The 21263-nt window shown below is 26.6% G+C and overlaps 1 protein-coding gene across 1 annotated transcript; it reads left to right on the top strand.

Annotated features, from left to right (window-relative positions):
• The first annotated feature begins 4504 nt into the window (after positions 1–4504).
• Positions 4505–12754, top strand: LOC105359003 (synaptic vesicle glycoprotein 2B). The gene is made up of 13 exons (XM_011495479.1): positions 4505–4559; positions 4642–4701; positions 5481–5642; positions 5739–5916; positions 5980–6101; positions 6577–6821; positions 6892–7052; positions 7424–7586; positions 7691–7808; positions 7893–8052; positions 8186–8313; positions 12360–12477; positions 12553–12754. Exons 1-13 carry the CDS (start codon positions 4517–4519, stop codon positions 12752–12754), a joined length of 1860 nt encoding a protein of 619 aa, XP_011493781.1. The 5' UTR covers positions 4505–4516.
• Positions 12755–21263: the final 8509 nt, after the last annotated feature.

Raw genomic sequence — 21263 nt, 5'->3', positions numbered from 1 at the left:
AAAAGGGCATCGCACGCGTGCTCCTATAAAAATTGTCACAATCTCTGTTGACTCGACTCGGGGGCCTCTTTTCTCTTTTGCTTTAAACTTTTCGAAATTTTGCATGAAGAAATGGGCTGACGGTGGCATCGACGGCATAGGACGAGTCACAGATTTTTATCTCTTTTCACGCTCGGTAGCAAGCAGCTACGAGTTAGTAGCAGCTAGTCTTTCCTCAACCATTGGACGTAATACCGGGAATATTATTACGCGAGGCTTTCAGAAAATTTCCCATTGTTTTGTCTTGCGCGATTAAGGTCGATTTCCGAATATTTTTATTTCCCTTAGTTGTTTTTTTTTCTTCTTTTTTTTTTCCACTACCATTTATATAATCGAATGATTTGTGGATGAATGCGAATGAGTATGGATTTACAATTTCGATTTCTCCAATTTTTGTGCCATTTCAAAATTTCATATATTCGATTTATCGAAGATTTCAATTATCAATGAGATATATTTATCGAACAATTCTGTATACATTTTGTATACGTTGCACAATAATAATAACAATGTTGATGTATCATTGTATCAAAGTCTATTTGACTACTTTACAAAACATAACTATCGTAAAATCCAAAACATTCAATCGAATTAATTATCTGCCAATCAGGTATTAAGTATTATTTATTATATTGATTAAATAATCGACAATCGGATACTTTCGAATAACAATCACATATTTGAAAATAAATAAAACTATTGAATAAATAGTGCTTTCAAAGGTAATTAGACAAATGTATGTACATAAAGTATATTCAAATATTTGCATTAAGCCATATTGTTTTAAGCGCATATTATTATATGTATTTGTTTCTACTATTCATAAAAATAAATTCTTTATTTTAATCAAACATATAGATATTTATGGAGATAAGTTTTCCATGTATTATTGAAATAATCAAATTTCTATTCACAAATGCAGTTTAGCCGAATACTATGTATAATACTATTATGATTGAATTATTTAAACATTATCGATGATTATTAATATATTGTCTAAGTATTGAAAAATTTACCGGTTTGCTTTTATAATAATAGCGCAAGATTCAATAAATACAATATTTTTCTAATTTTGGAAATAAAATATAGTTTAATAATAAATAAGGTAAAATTAAATTAAATTAATATTAAATTAAATAAAATATAGTTTAATATTAAAAGAAAAATTTTATCTATTACTTTAGTAATATTAATATAATGTCGCTTTTCTTTATTAATTGTTTCATTCGAACAGTGTAACATAAACAGTTGTATTTACTTATTTATTTACATTAATGATTTGTTACGAGTAATGAACATTTCTACATTCGTTTTAGTTTCTTGTGCATTTATAAATTAACGAATCATATTGTATTCAACTATTTTATTTATTCTACCGTGGTGATATCACTCTTATTTGCTAGACTGTCAAGAATCTGGTAAAATAAGGCTCATAGTTTAATAATTTTTCCTATCGAGGAATATTTTAATTATCTTTTTGTAGAGATAAATTTATAATGACAATGGTAATGTAAAATACATATATGCCTACAAAATATTTTGTCGTGTATTTTGTACAGAATTAAGTAAATATTATCAAACGCCGTTTAATACTAGATTAACATGCGAGAAAGTTTGCACATAGATTGAACATTATAATTTTTTTCTTTATGTATATAACGCTAATACTCTCCTGAGACGTATAATAACGTATATAATATCAGCAGATACTTGAGCTTAATAAGTTCTGTTTTAAATAAAAAAATTTTCTCATCCCTCTATTGATATATCTCATTGGATATTTATATTTTATATAATCGTCAAAATAATCTTCACAACTGAATTACTCAATTAAGATATTAAATAATTTTAAATATTGCATAATTAAATTGCTCTTTATTGTGTAATTAACTTTGTATGAAAAAAGAGAAAAAAAAATATAACATCTTAATTGTTAAAATTGTGCTCATATGATAAGATTCTGACTTCTGAATATGATCAAATTTTGTCGTCGGCATTGCAGTTTTCTGCTTTCGTAACTGTACTTACATCGGTAGATAATAGATATTTGGAAAGTCAAGTTTCCCCATCGAAGGTATACTTTTTATCCCCCATCTTTCACCATTTCATTATTTAATAAAATACACACAGTTAAATACAAAATTAAATGTAATTATAAGAATTATATAAAATGTTAAGCAATTGTTAATAACGTAGGTAATAAAGTGATAGAAATTGTCATTTATAGTATTAAAATATTAGTATTTTAATGTAGCGTTTCTAGTCTATTTTTGTATTAATATTTAAGGAATTTTAAAAATTTATTTCTTGACCAACATTTTATGAGTAATGTTTGACCATTTTTATCAATACTTTTCTTTTACTATTATTTTATAACAGTTTCAGCAAAATATACTGCAAGAATATTTTATAATTTTTTTTACTACGAAAGGAATGACGAAAGGAATCATAGGTCCGCAGTGATTACTTTTATTGAAATCAAATTCTTTCATCTACAAGTTTTACAAAAATTAATTTTTGTATGTATAGAAACATAACACATCCTCTTATTTACTTCTATTTATTTCTAAAAATCCATTCGCTATACAATTTATATATCTATTATCTATGCATATATTTGTGTATATATGTAAGATGTAGAAAGTTATAATTATTGTTAAAAAAATTATTATTTATGATGAAAGCTATTGATTAGAAAATGTAACTTCGTATTATGGAACAAATTGAAAAATCACTCGAAAACTCTATGGGAATCAATAATATAATTAATGCTCTAAAATTTCTTATGCCCATATATATGGACAAAAAATTCCTATACTATATCATATAATATTAATAATAATTATTATTATTATCAATTTATTTATTATCAATGAAATAGAATAATTCTTTAAATGTAAATATTATCTTTAATCGTACGAAGGAATTATTATAATTCATAAATGCACGTTCTTTGAAAGCATTTAATATTATAAAACTGATTATTCGTAATAATGTATCATATGCGATGTGTTTTTTTTTTCTTCTAAAGTAGTTATATAAAGAAAAAGTTACACGTTACACTAAGTTACGTAGTTATTTTGTTACAAAGATAAATTCTAATAATTATCTACACTCCTAAAACAGTTAATAAGTCTTGACGTAAATATTAATTTAATTCATATTATCAAATGTAAAAAAATTTTAATTTAATTATAAATAACAATATTAAGTTGTTAAGAATAACATAATTTTTTTTTCCTTGGAATTACAAAGTTATTTGTTAAAGTTTTATTTAATTATTATTGATGATAAATCATCATTAGGTATTAAAAAAATATATTAATTTAATTTATATTATGATTCGAAATACCAATAATTTGAAAAATTTTTAATTACCTATTAACGCGATAATTATATAAATTTAGTATTTCGTCGATTCAGTATGTCCTATTCCATTTTATAATAATAAACACGTGCTTTGTATAAAATGAGAATTTTGCAAGTATCGAATGAAAATCTTTGTATTATTTGTTAAAACAAAATTTTTTTCTATTTGGAATCAAAGGAAGGTTTTATTATTTCGGATATTCTAAGAAAGTTTTGATCAAAGTTGATAAGATAATGTAAGTCTCGAACGTCTGCTCGATTAAATAATATTTTGCAATATGAAATATATTTGATAAATACATTGTGATCACATATTAATATTACTTTTGCTGATTTGAATATTTTAAACAAATAGGTATAAATTTTGGAAAATTTAGAAAAGAAAGAAGAAATTTTTTCTAATTTCTTTTGTGATTATTACTGTTTATCATAATAAAGTTTTTATTCACTTTATTTCATTAACATTAAATTAACGACGCATTTGTGATTTCAAATTTTCAAATGCGATATTGGAATACTAAGTTGTATATGCAAGTGTCTGACGAAGTAATTGAAATTGAATTATAATTATTATCTATTGAAAGCTACGAAAAAGGAATTATTTGCTTTTATTATATCAAGATATCAAGGTTAATAAAATCAGAGCAATAAAGTTGTGAATTATTATTTCTAATATGTTATTAAATCAATGACCGATGCATAATGGCGGACTCTCGTTTCCTATCATTTTCTTTTCAATAATCTATTAAGCATTCAATGATGAATTCAATGAAAGAGGTATATATAATGTATAATAAAAATTTCAGATTTTCAAAAGCATTTATAACACAAGGTTAACGCTTGTTATTCGTATTGAAATTAAATTAATTGTAATTATATTCGCGGCTCAAAATATAATTTTTCTATTTCATTTTTAATTTTTCACGCGACTGAATAAGTCAGAGCGCCTATGACACAACTTTCGGAGCACTGCCAGCATCAGTTTATTCTCGATCGTTGCTTTGCGTACTTGAAATATACCTACGACCAATTCACGCATTCAAGTTGCCATATATTTTTATTGGAGTGTTAAGGCTGCGTCTTTGCAGTACATAGAAAATTTTATAAAATGAGTGCTGATTCGCGGGAGAATGGAAGCATTTGGATTATCGGTAAATACTAAGATTCATAACTCCCTACATTAGTTCACAAAATATTATATTCCATATAAAATACAATTTCTTTCCAACATAGACGAACATTTAAAACCTCCAAATCCAATTGCTGATTACGATAAAGCTATAGCGACAACAGGTATGTCATTTTTTTTTTTTTTTTTTTTTTTTTTTTTTTTATTATTTTTATCAACGTTCAATAAGTTCAAAATATTTTTTCCATATAAATACTTGAAGAATATTTATATAAATGTATTCGATGTCGTATATTACGATAAGAAATATTTTTATTGCATTTTATTTGCTGAATGTGCGCGTGTGTGGGTGTATATAATTTATAATTTATAATTTATAATTTATAATTTATGTGTTGATTAGATAGATAATTATTTTCTAGCACAGTGATATTTATAAAAATTTTAAATTCTTTTCTCTACAAAAATATGTAGGATATAAAATTGGAATTTTAATTTAATTTTCTCAATCTATTAATAGGACTATACAAATACAAAAACAATATTGAACTAATTTTACAATAAAAATTGAGGCTTCCATAATTGTCTTCAAATTAATAGAATGTCTTACGCGAACAAATTAACTCTTAAGTGCCTCTGGAATTTATAACACTGGTATTTATATAGATATGGCGACATTATTTTTACATTCTTCAGAAAAGAAATATCTTCATTGCTTGACGTATGCGCTGCAAAATAAAAGTTTTTATTTCTTAATTTGATTTATTTACTTAATGTCACCCATACGATATAATATTTATTATATCGTATTATATCGTATTATCTATCAAACACTATATTAATCTATATTTCAACATATTACAACATATTTTTAATTAAAATATAAAAATATTAAATATATTATTCTTAGTTGAATTTCAATCTTTTTGTTTATATCTCAAAGGATATGGTCTCTTCAATATTTTATTACTGTTCGCTGCATTGCCTATTGGATGGACCTGCATTATTGATACTACTAGTACAGCTTTTATTATTAATTCAACGGAATGTGTATTCGAACTCACGACATTTCGAAAAGGCATCGCTATGTCTAGCATATACATAGGTCCTACACGAGAACTTTTAAATCACACAATATATTTTCTCATTATATATTACACTACATTTTTGTTATTTAATTTACAGTATTTTTTTATCGCAGGAATGATAATATCCGGTCCAATATGGGATTTCATATTAAAAGACAGTATTATTGATTATTTAGGTAATAAAAACATAATGATTATCGGAATATTGTTAGATACGCTTTGCAATATTCTTTCGGCACACGCTACTTCGTTTTCAATATTTATATTGCTTAAGTTAATTAGCGGCATATTGTAAGTATTTGTATATAATTAGGTATCAGAATAAAAATACACATAATCATAATTATGTCGCAGAATTGCTGGACCATTGTCCGTAGTTATGGCTTATCTTGCAGAATTTCATTCCCCTGCATATGAACGAAAATTCACTAGATGGGCTGGTCTGCTGATTGTAATATCTAATATAATTCCTCCCGGTATTATAGCATTTTAACCCATTACATATTAATAAATTAATAATTACAATTATTCATAATATGACAATATAATTTCAGAGTCATTACCCAAATAGAAAAAATTTCAGACTTTTTATCTTAATTGTAAATACTTGTTATTACGAACCAAAAAAACTTTTAATGTATTTATGACTGAATTGTCAATGAGCGCTCATTATAAAGATAAAAAAATTTGTTATTTTAATGAACTTTATATTAGAAGCTTTGTAATTATATTATGATAAATGTTATATTATACGTGAGCATTAGCTTTTCTAACAACATAAAAATTTACATAAATCAAGTTAAGATGGGAAGTCACGGTAGATAACGCTTTTTCTCTCATTTAATTAACATCAATTGATCACATTTCTTTTACTCACTAAAGATAAGTCTATTTAATCACTATAAATTTCAAATTAATTGTTGTATAAAGCGATTGTACCTTTTTGTTTAGCTGTGGCTGCCATATTATTATCACGCACGTGCCAGTTCAGTTTTACAATTTACCAACATTTCTATCCAACTTGGCGAGTTTATCTATTGATGTGCGCAATACCATCTGTATTAGGATTATTGACTGCATGTTTTATGCCAAATAGTCCGAAATTTCTCCTGACTCACGGTAAAAATCGCGAGGCTCTACGGCTTTTCAGAATTATGTTTTCAATGAATAATTTCAAATCATCTAGTGAATATGAGGTAGTTGACAATGACTTGACTTGTCTAATTTTAAGATATCTAATTGTTTCAATATCATTGCAATTTTCAGATTAATGAATTAGATTTTCAACAAAAGATAAGAAGAAAAATAAATATCACTTGTAAAGTAACGTTGTGTGAAAGTATTTCGAATTTAAAATTGCTATTCTCAACCAATTATGTAAAGACTATTTCTGTTATTTTACTTCTTCAATTTTCTAGTATGATTGGGTAGGTGTTTTTATAATTATTAATAAATACAATATTATCTAGTGAGTAATAGATAAGTGAATAACAAGGTTAATAATTCTATAATAGATAAAATTACTTTTGAAAAAGGATAACGAATTAATTGTAAGGAGCAAATATTTGTTGATCCGTGAATTGATGATGTAAAATTATTATCTAAGAACTTACGAATCACATCGTATTTACTATGATTTCTCCCAATCGTAACCTCCTTACAATATTTCTTACAATATTAATAAAAAAAAAAAAAAAAAGAAAAAAAAAAGGTGTCTTTTTACAGATAAGAAAACATAAATTTGTTTAAAAAATACAGTGAATATAATTTTCTCTATCACGACATAAGTTATTTTCAGATTTAATGTAATGAGATTGTGGGTGCCATCGGTTTTCGTGGTTCTAAACAACTTTAGAGTCCTTCTCAAGTCGTACTATCCGACAAACGAATATATAACTATGTGCGAAATGATTTTCCCACGCATTAAAAAAATCAATTACGCATCATGCAATTATACTTTGGTAAAGACTCATACGTCGAAAGAACTTTAAAATGCTTTGAAATTATTCTTATAATTTTAATATATTGTTGCGTTTGCTTGAATATTATTGTTTGGAAATTTTAGCCAAGCGTCGAGTCTGCCGTTTATGTTAATTCTACAATAATCGCAACGTCCGCCGTTACTTTTAGCTTTATTTTCGCTTTGTTAACAGATGCAAGAATTAAAAAAATTTGTATAACATGTGAGTATTATGATACAGTGTAATCCGTACATTCAGGAAACAAAAATGTTAATTATTAAAGTGAAATGCATTTTCTGTTGTTAGTTATTATGTTCTTACTATCAGCTGTTGGAAGCTTTGGAGCAAATTGGGTAATACACATACCATACATGCTTGTACTACTTGGATTCATTATAGTTGCCTGTCGAATAACTAGTAATTGTATTATAGCATATAATGCACAAGTTATGCCTCAATTTTTAAGGTAATAGTGATTCCGAGCAGATCAATTTAGAAAAAATTTTCATTAAAAAAAATATGTAATGAAAATTGAAAATTTTTTCTTAATCATTAAAAACCAGCTTATCTCATGTTTGATGTAAAACTTATAATTTTAGGATAACGGCATTTAATGTAATTAACTTTATTGGTAATTGTGGCGCAGCTGCAGGGAATGTAATATTTTCCTTAGTTTTAGGATTAGATTGTGTAAGTGCTTTTCTAAGCATTGGATGTATAGCAATAGGTAATCTATTTATTTTCAATATTAACTTAAAATTAATTTCAATATTAACAATATTACAATGAATATATTTATTTTATTTAGTGGGTTGTGTAGTAACGATAATATTATTCAGACAGCCAAATCATGAGACTAAATGTGAAATAGAATGATACTAAAAACATTGATAATTTAACTCAATTTTTATACCATAAAATACATAGAAGATTTTTTAATTGTTTATATTTTGCCGTAATTAAGTTATATAGCCTACAATAATTTCAGTGATAATGTAGATGCTTAAGGAGAGAAGAAGGACACGTCCATTAAAGTATAATACATAGGTTATAAAAAAACAATATTAAAGGTGAAAATTAGATACATGAATTGTATGAAAATAATGTAAACTAGTGAAATTTCTTGCAATGAAAACAATATATATGTTGCACAAAATATAAATAAATAAAACTTGAAGGTTTAAAAAATTTAGAGAGTTATTAATAATTCTATAAAGGAGAATATATTTTTGTAAAATTTACTTATTTATACACGTTTAATAATATACCGCTTAATAAAGATTTTATAAAATTCTCGAACTATTATCATGTTACGTTTTTAAATGTTTATCTGTCGTTTTATTTCTCTATCATTGATTTTCATTGTTAATCAACCCCGAAGAAGGAAAGAAACGATTAAAAATGTCATTTGATATCGTCATTTGATGCGTTTTAACAAAGACAGTTGACAAAATGTAAAAATTACTGATTGAAAAAAGCTTCCTATAAATCGATAATAACCTTTGATCGACCGTACTTAAGATATTTTCCGTTATTAACCGATGGTAAAAAAAATTTTCCATACTTTGATCAACGATTGCATTATCAATTAATAGAACTGTTGCAACTACAAACGATATTCTTAATTCTGTACACTAAACGTAGATGTCAGGATCATCAAATTACGAGTGGAAATGAATAATTTTCACTGTCAATGTCGATAAATAAATAGTTTGCTTAAACTACTAAATAGGATAAATATGAACATATTTTTATTTTTATATTTTAAATTTTTACATTCAATATATCCCATGATAAAAATCACATACTGTGGAGCTTCATTAAATAAAAATTTACCAATACCAATAGTACACTTCAAGTTTATTCATTTATTCAAATTTTTTATTTCACAATTTTATAATATTGTTATTATTTAATTACAGTATTGTAAAATTATATAGTATTGTCGATATTCGTGCTTGCGAAGTTTGTGATTGAGTGTGTTCGCTAAAATGTGATAAAATTTTCAAGGTATATTTCCATACTATTTACATAAATAATTTATTATAATTGATAATTATGATTATAATGAATTTGAATAATTAAACGAAATGATAGGCTCAAATTTTTTACGTTACTATTAGTTACTATTAATGTAAATAAAAACTTCGCTCAATGCAGAGGAATTAATTATAGTAGAATATCGGAATTATATAAATAGAAGAATGAGACAAAGAATTTTGCCGAAGATGGATTGCAGTATTTTAATCTAAAAATGTAACTATAATAAATTATAAATTGATTATAGTGAATTATATGTATTACCTTAATTTATCTTTTTAAGAATCTCTTACGAATACATAAAGTATTGTAGTAATAAAATAATTAAAAAAATTATTGTTATACTATTTTCAAAAGCAGAATATAAGAAATCCATATCATTGGCTGAATATTGCATATTAATTAAATTACTTTAATAATTATATTATCAATAACTTTTTCAAGCTTCTACTCTTAGTTGAAATAATTAACGCATTTGCATAGCAATATTTTTACACATAATTTCAAGAATATGATTGCTCATATTTGTTTATATAACACTAGTCATCCAAGCTAACTATTCACATACACTGACTTTAAAAATCATCGATTTTTAAAATACAAATAAGACAATAATAGTAGTAATAAATATAATTTAAGACATCCAGTCATTCTTACGATACAACTATCGGAACTTAAGTATAAGGAATAATCATTTGCCTTAACTCTCTTCCGGATTATTATTACCGTGGACAAGTTGTGGCAATTGTCTTGACTAGCAAAATTTATAATTTAAACCGATTAAAGGACGAGGTGCGTCTCGAACAAAGATAGAAATCAAACTGTTCAACAAGGTACACGATTCTGGATATCGACATATATCGCATCCGTGCGGGCTTGTCGAGCATAAAGGCCCTTTCAGGAAGCTCGACACGACGTTGCTTGTGCTATGGAAAATGCACAGGTCATATACGGGGACAATAGTTATTGCTGGATGGCACAAGCTAAATATATTGTAATGATTTTGATTTGACTGCTCCATTAAACCGACAGGAGGCTCGGTATTACACCGCCAAACTCCTATTACAACGGAATAACACGATTCGTGGATATTAATTAATTCGTTATTAAATGCTGGTTTTTTTCTTAGATGAAAAAACAAGAAAAAAAAAAATTAGTATCTAATAGGCAATCTCGTTGTGAGAGTTTATACAACTTTATGAAAAATTATATGCAATTTATAGAATTTTCATATTAGTCTCGTGTACTTTGTCCAATTGGAATTACCACTTTCATTATAGAAAACACTATTACAACGCACTTGTTTGTGTAAACGTTTATGTTAACATTTCTATATTGTAATAAATTACCAATCAGACATCATAGATTTAGCGATATTAATGGTAATAATTCCAAAACAAACGTTAACTTTCATTTTATAGATTAAATTAATGCTGCTCGAGTTAAATATTAACAATAATACATATTCGTCTCATAAGGTATGAATAACGCTAATAATAAGGTATGAATAAAGAATAAATAGACTTAATTACATAAAGTTTATTTCTACTTCATCAAAATCAAAATCTTTTACATCGTGGATTATGTACGGAAATTATTAAATTAATAGTTTAAATATAATGGATGCCTATATATCGACTATTTACTGTATCTATAACAATTAATACTCTAAAATAATTATAACATAAATACTAAAAATGACGCATCGGAATTATGTATTAATTGCATAAAAATATTGAAAATGTAAAAGAAAAAAGTTATCTAACGCTCTTTCTCCTTTTACTAACGTTTTTCACTAATGTTTATGAAACTTTACTTACAGAATGATGGAAATAATTTTGCAATAATATTATATTTCTAATTGAGTTCATTGACAACTATTACCATCACTATTTTTATATTTAAAAATCTTAAATATTATTAAAGAAAACTATAATAAACCAACAATTATTATTTTATCGATAAAAGTTTCTACAGCGTTTAATATGATCTATTTTTCTTTTGATATTTCACTCATTTTTCAAGCTTTTAAAACGTTATTCTTAATTTTTTTGAAACATATTACAATACATTAAAACAACTACATTTATTATTTAAATGGACTAACCTACGTCAAAATAATTCGAAATTATTGCTGTTGAAATTAGTCTTATGATTATATGAAGTTGCTTAAAGTGTATGTAATAATGATTCCCCGAGGCAATTTTTTTCATGATTAAAAAAATATTTTTAATTTATAATAATGATAATTGATTAGATTAATAAACGATAATTCGAACTTTTTGATTATATCTATACCAATAGCGGCTACTAAACAAACTAGTTACAATTGTTTATTTTCTTTTAACGAATCATGCGAATTAAGAAATGTATATAAATTTGTAATTTATTTTTTTCGAAACTGTTGGATTTCTTGACTCGAACTACCAATGTTTCGATATCTTTATAATAATTGCTTGGGAAGCAGTTAAGTGGAAGGGCTTTAGTTTAACAGAGTACGTGCGTAAGAATAGCAGTGCGTGGAATACTTGAAGAATACTCACTCCCGTGATACAACCGGGAAGTACAACGTTCGGATTCCTCTAAACTTATCTGCCAATCCTCCCGGTAATACATACAACACCGCGCGTGGCTGCTTATAGAGCCTATTAAAGAAATTTCCGAGAGACCAAGAATACCAACGTCAGTATCAACAATTCATGAAGGAATATGAGAATCTAACTGCTTCTTCAGTGTCCAATCATCGAATTCAATATTATCTGTCACATGACGGCGTGTTCAAACCAGACAGTATTACAAGCAAATTAAGAGTGATATTCAATGATATCAACCTGACATCAACATCAAGTCTGTCACTCAACGACACCATACACACTGTACCCAATTTGAATCCAGGCGTATCAGACGTGTTAATTTAAATCAAAAGACACAGGCATCTCTTTGCCATCGACATCACCAAAATATACAGACAGATAAGAATCCACAATGATGACTGGGACCTTCAGAGAATCCTGTGGATGGACGAGCAAAAGGCAGAAGTACCATATCATTTGACAACAGTCACCTACGGAACAAAAGCTGTCCCATTCTTCGCAGTCAGAACATTACTTTCAACTAGTCGAGGATAAGGAAGCCAAATTCCCTTTTGCCATGCCATCCAGCATCCATGACAGATATGTCGACGACCTTTTTGCAAGTGAACAACTGGTTGAAGTAGCCCTCCAATTACGAGACCTCTGCATGGCGGGCGATTTCCCGTTGTCAAAATGATATGCTACGCATTAAGATGTTATCGCGGCAATCAACGCTGATCGAAATGAGACTACAATAAAGTTCGATGATTGCCATAAAAAAATACTTGGCTTAACATGCTATCCGCGAGAAGACAAATTCACATTCACGACAGGCAAACCTTCAGTGGAAATTAATAACCTTAGGAAATGCCTCGTCTTATCTGATGTAGCCTAGGTATTTGATCCATTAGGTTTTGTATCACCCGTAGTGATTAAGGCAAAAATCTTCACAGGGGAGCTGTGGTTAGACAAGCTACATGGCTAATTATCAGTAAAGATCATTCGTTCGTCAACCCACCCGCAACGCCTAACGTGGAAGTGGGAAGCTGTGGTGAAATACCCATTGAGTGTTGTTTTGTGAGAGCAAGGGTGATGAATTGTCTGTATGGGGATATAAAGCCATCGGTTGCGTCGTCACTGATTACTTCAATATGTACCGCAGATGTAGCAAAATACACAAAAACGCAAATCCCCTTCCAGATTTTTATGTTTAGGTTAAGGGGCCGGCATAATCAACTTCGGTGTGATTAAACGGTCGTGATGTTGTGACTCTGGAAACTGGTAATTGTCCCATCAATTGATGAGCATGGATTCCCCTTTGTCGCGCAGTATGTGTTTTTTTTTTCTTTTTTTTACAGGGAATCTCCCACTAAGAATCCAACAGTGTTGGTGTATGTGAGCCAACGTTAGCTGCCTGCCTGCCCCCGTGGAGACTATCTTGGTGTGCTTAGTTAAAGACGAGAGCTGAGAAGTGTGAGTAACATGGGATGGGAGTGAATGGCCGGGTGCTTGTTTTCTAGGGTGAGTAGTGCTCTCTCGAGTCTTCCACCACTACTTTGATTGCTCGTTGATGGTAGACATGTGCTGTCAGTCAACTGAATGCATGATTCTCTGGTAAGTAAGCCTTGGAGTAAAGAACTCTTAATTCTTCAGAGAGGGACGCTGATTGAGTTGCCTTTATCCGGAAGAAGATCCTTGCCTTTTCCAAGGTTTCTATGTTCATGCTCATCTCATGGTTTTTTCTAAATCGTGCGATAAATATGAGACAGAGTACTGTCGTTCGCAACATTTCTCAGGAATTTCATTACCTGTGGATTATGTCCCATTGACATTGTCTCTTAGCAACGTCTCTTTACCCTCACGACTATCAAAGAGCGTCTCTTTGGCCCCATAAAGCAGAACGTGTTGCCCGTCTTGACCCGTTCTCGCTTTAAATATCCTCGCGACGGGACAGTTGAAACTGATAACGATGGAGGCGGCTGGAGTGCAAGAAGCAATTGGATCGACAGTGTATCTTAGATTTTTTCAGAGATCCGACAACCATTGGACTCTTCCCCAGCTGGCGAACATTTTCTGGTTTTCCACCAGATGCGCAGCTACAACGGTTTTCCCCAGATGTCTTCCACACTCGCGAGAGGTTCTCGTAATCTTTAACATAGCTATATAAGTTATTATATTTATAAGTTTATTATAAATAAATTATTACATTTTAATATAAATATATAAATAATGGCCTTATTTTAATAGAGTCAAAGAAGAAATTATAAATTCTATAATATTTATGCAATTATAATTCTTTGTATTTCCCTATTAATAATTAAAAATTATTTACAATTTAAAGTTGAATAATATTTATAAATAATTATCAAGGCATAAATAAACACTTGTTTTGTCAAAATGCCTATGTAATGACAAATGGTCAAAATAAAAATAAAAATATAATAATAATATAATAATAATCGTAGTCCCCATTACATTAATAGGGTAAATAATTATATTCAATTGATTTTTAAAATTACATGAAAATTTGAATAAACAGTATTAATTATTGTATTTATTTTTAAATTATTGAAAGTAATGTGCAATTTTATCAATTCAAATTAAATATTTCCTGAAATACTATTCTTCTTTTTCATTGATAACACGAGGTAGAGAAAGTATTCGTAATTAATTAATAATTTATTTATTTAATTATATAAAAATGAAACGTATCGGTAAAGCTTTTATAATTGCCGTTGTCGAAAATATGTAGAAACATGGTTTAGTAAAATACTGTGGATGAATTGCCCGTACGTTCAACGTCAATATTATTTTATTGATTTATTAATACGAAAACAAATATATTTTCAATCAATTTAATAATTCTGAAGCTAATTATTGTCACAATTAAATATTATATTTATTATGTGTACAATGTCACCAGAGTCATATGTACAATTTTTAATAGATTTGTGTTAGAGCACCGTTATGTTTTTGTACTTCTTATTTAATTTTTTATTTAATAAAATTGTTTTACATAAATCAATTGAAACAAAACATTCGATAGAATTTGTTGATTCTGTCAACACAGATGACTTGATAATTTAATTGATAATACACTCGGTAATAAAGAATAAAAAGCAATAAGAAATAATATAACGATTGTAATATTGTAAATGATTTTATTTATAATATTCTATCCTATATAATTGTTTTATATATACTATTATCTCATGAAATTATAAAAAATTTTTACCCGATAAACAAAATATATGCCAATTATCAATAAAGTTTTTTGTTATAAACATAATATTATTTATTTATTTTTGTAGAATTTAATGTATATTGAATTTTTTAGGTAAAGATGTTTTGTAGAACAATTGGACTATCTAATGACAGTACATATTAACAAATTTATTCATTACTGTTGAAAATCTTTTTTTCCTAAGTTTCTTTTCGACTTCATATTGTATTGAATAATGTTTTATTATTGTCTGTATTAAATATTTTCTCAAAATCACGTAAATAATTTCAAATCAATATATCCTCAATATTATTAGTGTAATTTTCTATCCTTACTCGATTGCCATTTATTATTTCTCTTTATTTATATGGATATAAGTTCCTTATGAATAGCATAAAACTAACATATATACATATATCTATATATAATGAAAAATATTATAATTACGATGTATTGATTAACACATTAGGATTGATTTGATTTTCAGGTATCACTATTTATTCCCTTTTTCCATTATTTCATTAATTTACAAAAATATATTAATCGGAAGGCATGCGTTAAGCAACTGAATCACATAATCATTAATACAAATATCATACTGATATTCTTGCTCGTAATATTTCAATATAAAATCGCTTCAAACATAAATCTTCTTTAAATCTTTAATGTACTTCCCAATGCTCTGGTTATTCAATTCTTGACACCTAATATGATATTAAAAGAGATCAAAGTAATAAATAGTCACTACTTATAATAAAGAATCTACATGTAATATTTTAGGGATAAGCGCTAAAAAAAATTCCAACTACATTGCATCTATGCAATTTTAAGTGTTCGATATTGATTTTTATATTTTATTCATTGATTAATCGTAAAAAATGATATTTGCGCTAGATACTGTATTATTGTTAATAGACATTTTTGTTATAGATAAGTTAATATTACGGCGATGTATAAATTATTAATTCATTGTACTTAATTCTTTATGTAAATCAATAATTCCATTTTCACTATAAAATAAAATTATGTAATAGAAACAAAAATATATTTTTTTTATTCTGAACAATTATGAATTTTGATTGCTTTTAGATATTTGAAATAAATTATGAAAAGGCAATAAAATATTTACCTATTTTGTCCAGAAGAAAAAAGAAAATTCTTATTATATGTTAACATGATAATAATTTAAACGACAGTAATGATTATAGAACATCTATATCCATTAAAATAATGTTAAATTTATAAATTTCTACAAGTTAAAAAAATTGTAAAATATTATATAGAATTTTTCTCGATCTAGGAGTTATTATTTATAAAATTCGAAATAATAAAAGAAGAATTTTAAATTATATTTATTTAATATGTAAAATTGAAATATATATTTACTATTAATTTTTTATTTTACACGACAATATCTACTCTAACGGTTTAAAATTTGATCATTTAAAAAAAATTGTTGGCATTCAGGTATACAATAAGTTACAAGTGAAAGCATAATTTATAAAGGAAAGAGGCAGGTAAATCTACAGAAACATAAAATAGGTCGAACAGCAAGTGAGTAGGTATTAATTGAGGTAGGCATTAATGAGGGCAATTATTGCATATACAAAATGCTCATTATATATATATTTATTATCATCTCTAGGGAAATACTTTGAAAAAGAGAAAAATTTGAGATCTATAACGGATGATCAAGAGAGAGCAAAATTCTTTTACAAAATTCATTATATTGAATACAAGTATTGATTATTTGAAATTTTTATTTGATATATTGATTTTATTTTTTATTTCACCGGTTTGTCTGTTATTAAATTGTTCTTTTAACTATTTATAAAAAATTGATATTCGCAATAAATATTCATGTTACATTTTTATCATTTAGATACTTTTAAAAAAGGGGATAAAAAATATTTCTATACAAAACATAAATAGTATCAATGATATCCCATACATACTCCGCAAAATAATAAAACTAATAATACTTTTAAACTAATTGTATTATAAAAATCAAGAAAGTTTTCAATTATACATTTCTATTTACAAAACAAAAATTTAATTATTATATAAATAATTTAATAATGAATTAACTAGCTGGAGTATGAAAAATCATATAGCGTCGATTAGCAAAATAAAAACAATATACTGAAAATACATTTGTAATATACATATCATAAAAATATACTAAATACGAATACTAATAAAATAAAATATCGGAATTATATAAGAATAGTGAAAAAGAGAAATTTAATATAAATATAAAGGAATCGAAATGAATATAAGGAATCTTAAAATATTTAAATATGTAGACGAATAATATTAAGATATAATAGTTGTACATTGTTAATAGAAATATTTTAAAATTTCTTCAATGCTTATACAAGGATATGAGCTTCTAATACCAAAACTTGATAAACACTCAAATCTTTCAAAACATTTCAAAAGATTTTTATTTTAATGAATATAATTAATTTAATTATTAATATTAAATTAATAATAATTTATATAAACAAACATACCAATATTTATAAATATTTATATACATAATTCTTTTTAATTTGAATAAATGAATTTAAATATTAAAAATTTGCTGTTTTCCTTACTTATATACAATGATAAAGTAGTAAGTTATGTGATCATTGATATATCGATCGTGTAGGCAAAAGATTTTTACTAGCCTTGTTATTAATTTTTTTCATTCAATGTATTTAGTTCAGTTTCTGATAATCTGCAAAAAAGTAATATAATAATACATATCAAAGAAATATTTTTCTATTTGTTAGATTATTCAATCTTGCTGAATAAGACATAAGTCACAGTTATAATTCATTTAAACTAATTAATAATTAAATATTCTTTAATGTCAATGATATGATATCATTTGATAAATTTGAAAAAAATTAATATATAAAAGACAGGAGTTCAACTATTTATGTAAAATTATTCGAAGTATTTTGATATTTTTATCTACCGTATGTAATTTGATTAGATTTTATATTCGGTTTGTTTATCAGTACAATGAATAGTTCAATCGTATTTTGATAATAAAATATTTTTCCTGAATTGTTGATACGTGAATAGAAAAAGAGAAATTGCGTGTATATTCTTTATATTGTAAATCAAAAATTTTAAATTAATTTTAAGAAAATAACAATATGTTAAATGAGTTTATTTGTCAGGTAAATATTAGATAAAATTTTGTAAACAAAAAATTTTATGTAAACATCACAAATGCAAGACAACACCTTTGAACATTTTTTTTTTTTTTTTCATGGTTTTCTAGTTATGTAGTAGTATATATGTACTGTTAGGTTTATATATATAAAACTAATTTTACATTTTTATTATCCATTAATAGGACGACATTAATGATATGTTAGTAATATTACATTTTGAATTTCAGACAAATTTGAAATTTAAGAGCATTTTGGATATTAAAAATTATAATATAATTTATTAAATATATAACGTTTGTAATTTTATATGCACGATAGCAATAAATTTAAGTGAAAAGATATTTTTATATTTTTTATATTTATATTTTTATTTTATATTTATGTTTCCATAATTTACTATGAAAATTCCAAAATTGATAAAATAAATCGCTAGAATATGTAATTTTTTTATTTTTTTATTTTTTTATGAAAATTTACATCATATACAATAATTCAAAACATTTAAAAATTTAAAAATTAATCAGCAAATGGTGTTACATGAAAACATTAGTATAAACATCTACCAGTTGAATTAAATAAGCTCTTAACCATATAATTATATGAAAATCACAAATGAATACTATTTTAAATAATAAATTTTAATCAAATAAATCATGATTTTGAGTCGATAACATTTTCATGTTGAGAACACAATAAATTTGACGTTCAATTAACTCGAATTTTGCACACGAGAAGATGATATATGCCAGTATAGTTAACAATTTGATGCAGAGTAATTAAAAAATTTTCTTGTTTAAAATGTAAATAAATTTTGTTGAATTTGACATTAAATTCAAATAAATTGCGATGATTCGATTAAATTTTTTAATTATGAGATTAAGTTTACATTTAAGTACTATAAATTTGAAAATTTATCTTTTATCTACACGTACCTCGGTTATTTAGATAATTTATAATTAGTCACTCGCGGTTATTGATGTTCCATGCGTAATCCTTAAAATACCTCAAATGAGAATTGGCGATAATTTATAATAAAGAAGCTTACAGAAGGAAACTGCATTTGAAAATATATAAAAATGGAGAATATGAAAAATGATTGCTGAAGTTTGAAATTAGTGAATCGATACTTTTGTATTTAGCATTATTATTAAACTTATTATTATCGAAAAGAAGCTCTTAATTAATATACGATGGAAGATAATTTTGACAGTCAAAGTTAATTATACTAATAGGATATTTAATGTTCCAAAGGAATGTCGAATTCCACATTTTTCAAAGGGATAAATCGGATCACGTCGGACGTAGCGTAAAGCAAACGAGAAGGAGAAGTCGGCAAAGGAGAAACTTCAACTTAACCTCAACGGAGCTATCAACTACACCGTTTCCTCGGACAGCCACTGCGAGACGAATCTACAGCACCGCAAAACGCTCTTTTCAAGGAACAAGCCTCATTGCCCCATTCGACCTTATTAGGGCAATCTGATAACGATTTACTCCGTCATTGGAAGGCGAGAAGGAGAGCTTTTTACTCGGCCTATCTCAATCACCATAGCAATTTCTTTCAGAATTAACTCCAACAATATTTTTACTCAAACTTGTTGAATGTCGTCGTCGAAGCAATTCGATCATCTCGTCGCAAAGATTTCTTATATATTTATTGAATGTTAATATACATTAGTTAAAAACAAAACAAAAACAAAAAAAAAAAAAACAAAAAAAAAACAACAAAAAAAATCACTCACTATCATCGAGTAAATTTCATTATATTGCCTTGGACTATTAACGCTGGTAATTAGTAAATATTTTTTTAGCTCGATACCATCAAAGAATTTCTACTTATTATTTATAATAACATGCGCTGTCCCAACATCTAAAAGCTATTAATTCGAGATTCATGTTCATCCTATTAAGGAAATTTAACAAACGAATGCGCGGATGCACACATTTTTATCTGCACTACTATATTATATAATTTAATGACATTCATGGAGCTTAGATCTTATAAATTAAGGAATTATTAGGTACACTAAATGTCGAGGTACCAAGTTTTTACCGTACATTATTAAGTTTTATATTACGTACAATGGTAGGACATCGCCCATTTGCCTATAATGAGAATAGCGTCAATACAAAGCAATAACCTCTGATTTTATATTAATCTTTAAAATTTAATTAATACGAATTATGTAAGCTACGGGTACGAAGCATTGCGATACGAAGCTTCTACTCTTTCACCGCTGACCGATCTCACGTACAAATTCCATCCAAGTCCGAGGCCTATGTGCATGGTCGGTCATTTAATTACGTAAGACTTGGCTTATTCATTCATTCCTATAAATTTTCATGTACAACGATTGAAATGTGTGTTTTTGATAATTGAGAACTATTCATTTGCCCCTTCTTCTTTTCCTCCTATATAATTTTATGATTTATAATCGTTCACGATGTTTTAATTAATAGCTATTTATTGACATGGAGCTTAGAAAGTTTTAATATGCAAGAGTTCGTTAGACTCGTCATCAACGCCTGTTCGAAATATTTTGTACTTTGCAACTCTGGCGCATGAAAGTTGTATTTCCTGGTACAGAATATCCTAATGTTGGATCAAGCTTATTTTTAATCCCCGTCATGCGAAGCCATTTACGAAAGAGACCGATATTTTTTTTCT

This window comes from Ceratosolen solmsi, unplaced genomic scaffold (assembly GCF_000503995.2).
Source record: "Ceratosolen solmsi marchali unplaced genomic scaffold, CerSol_1.0 scaffold1, whole genome shotgun sequence".
In the NCBI taxonomy this organism is placed as follows: Eukaryota; Metazoa; Arthropoda; class Insecta; order Hymenoptera; family Agaonidae; genus Ceratosolen; species Ceratosolen solmsi.
This window is presented reverse-complemented; position numbering and strand designations above follow the sequence as displayed.

Coding starts and splice junctions, on each gene's coding strand:
- LOC105359003 (XM_011495479.1), top strand. CDS start 4,517: ATGAGTGCTGATTCGCGGGAGAATGGAAGCATTTGGATTATCG. Junction 6,102..6,576: donor ATCTAATATAATTCCTCCCG/GTATTATAGCAT, acceptor CTTTTTGTTTAG/CTGTGGCTGCCATATTATTA. Junction 6,822..6,891: donor AATCATCTAGTGAATATGAG/GTAGTTGACAAT, acceptor TGCAATTTTCAG/ATTAATGAATTAGATTTTCA.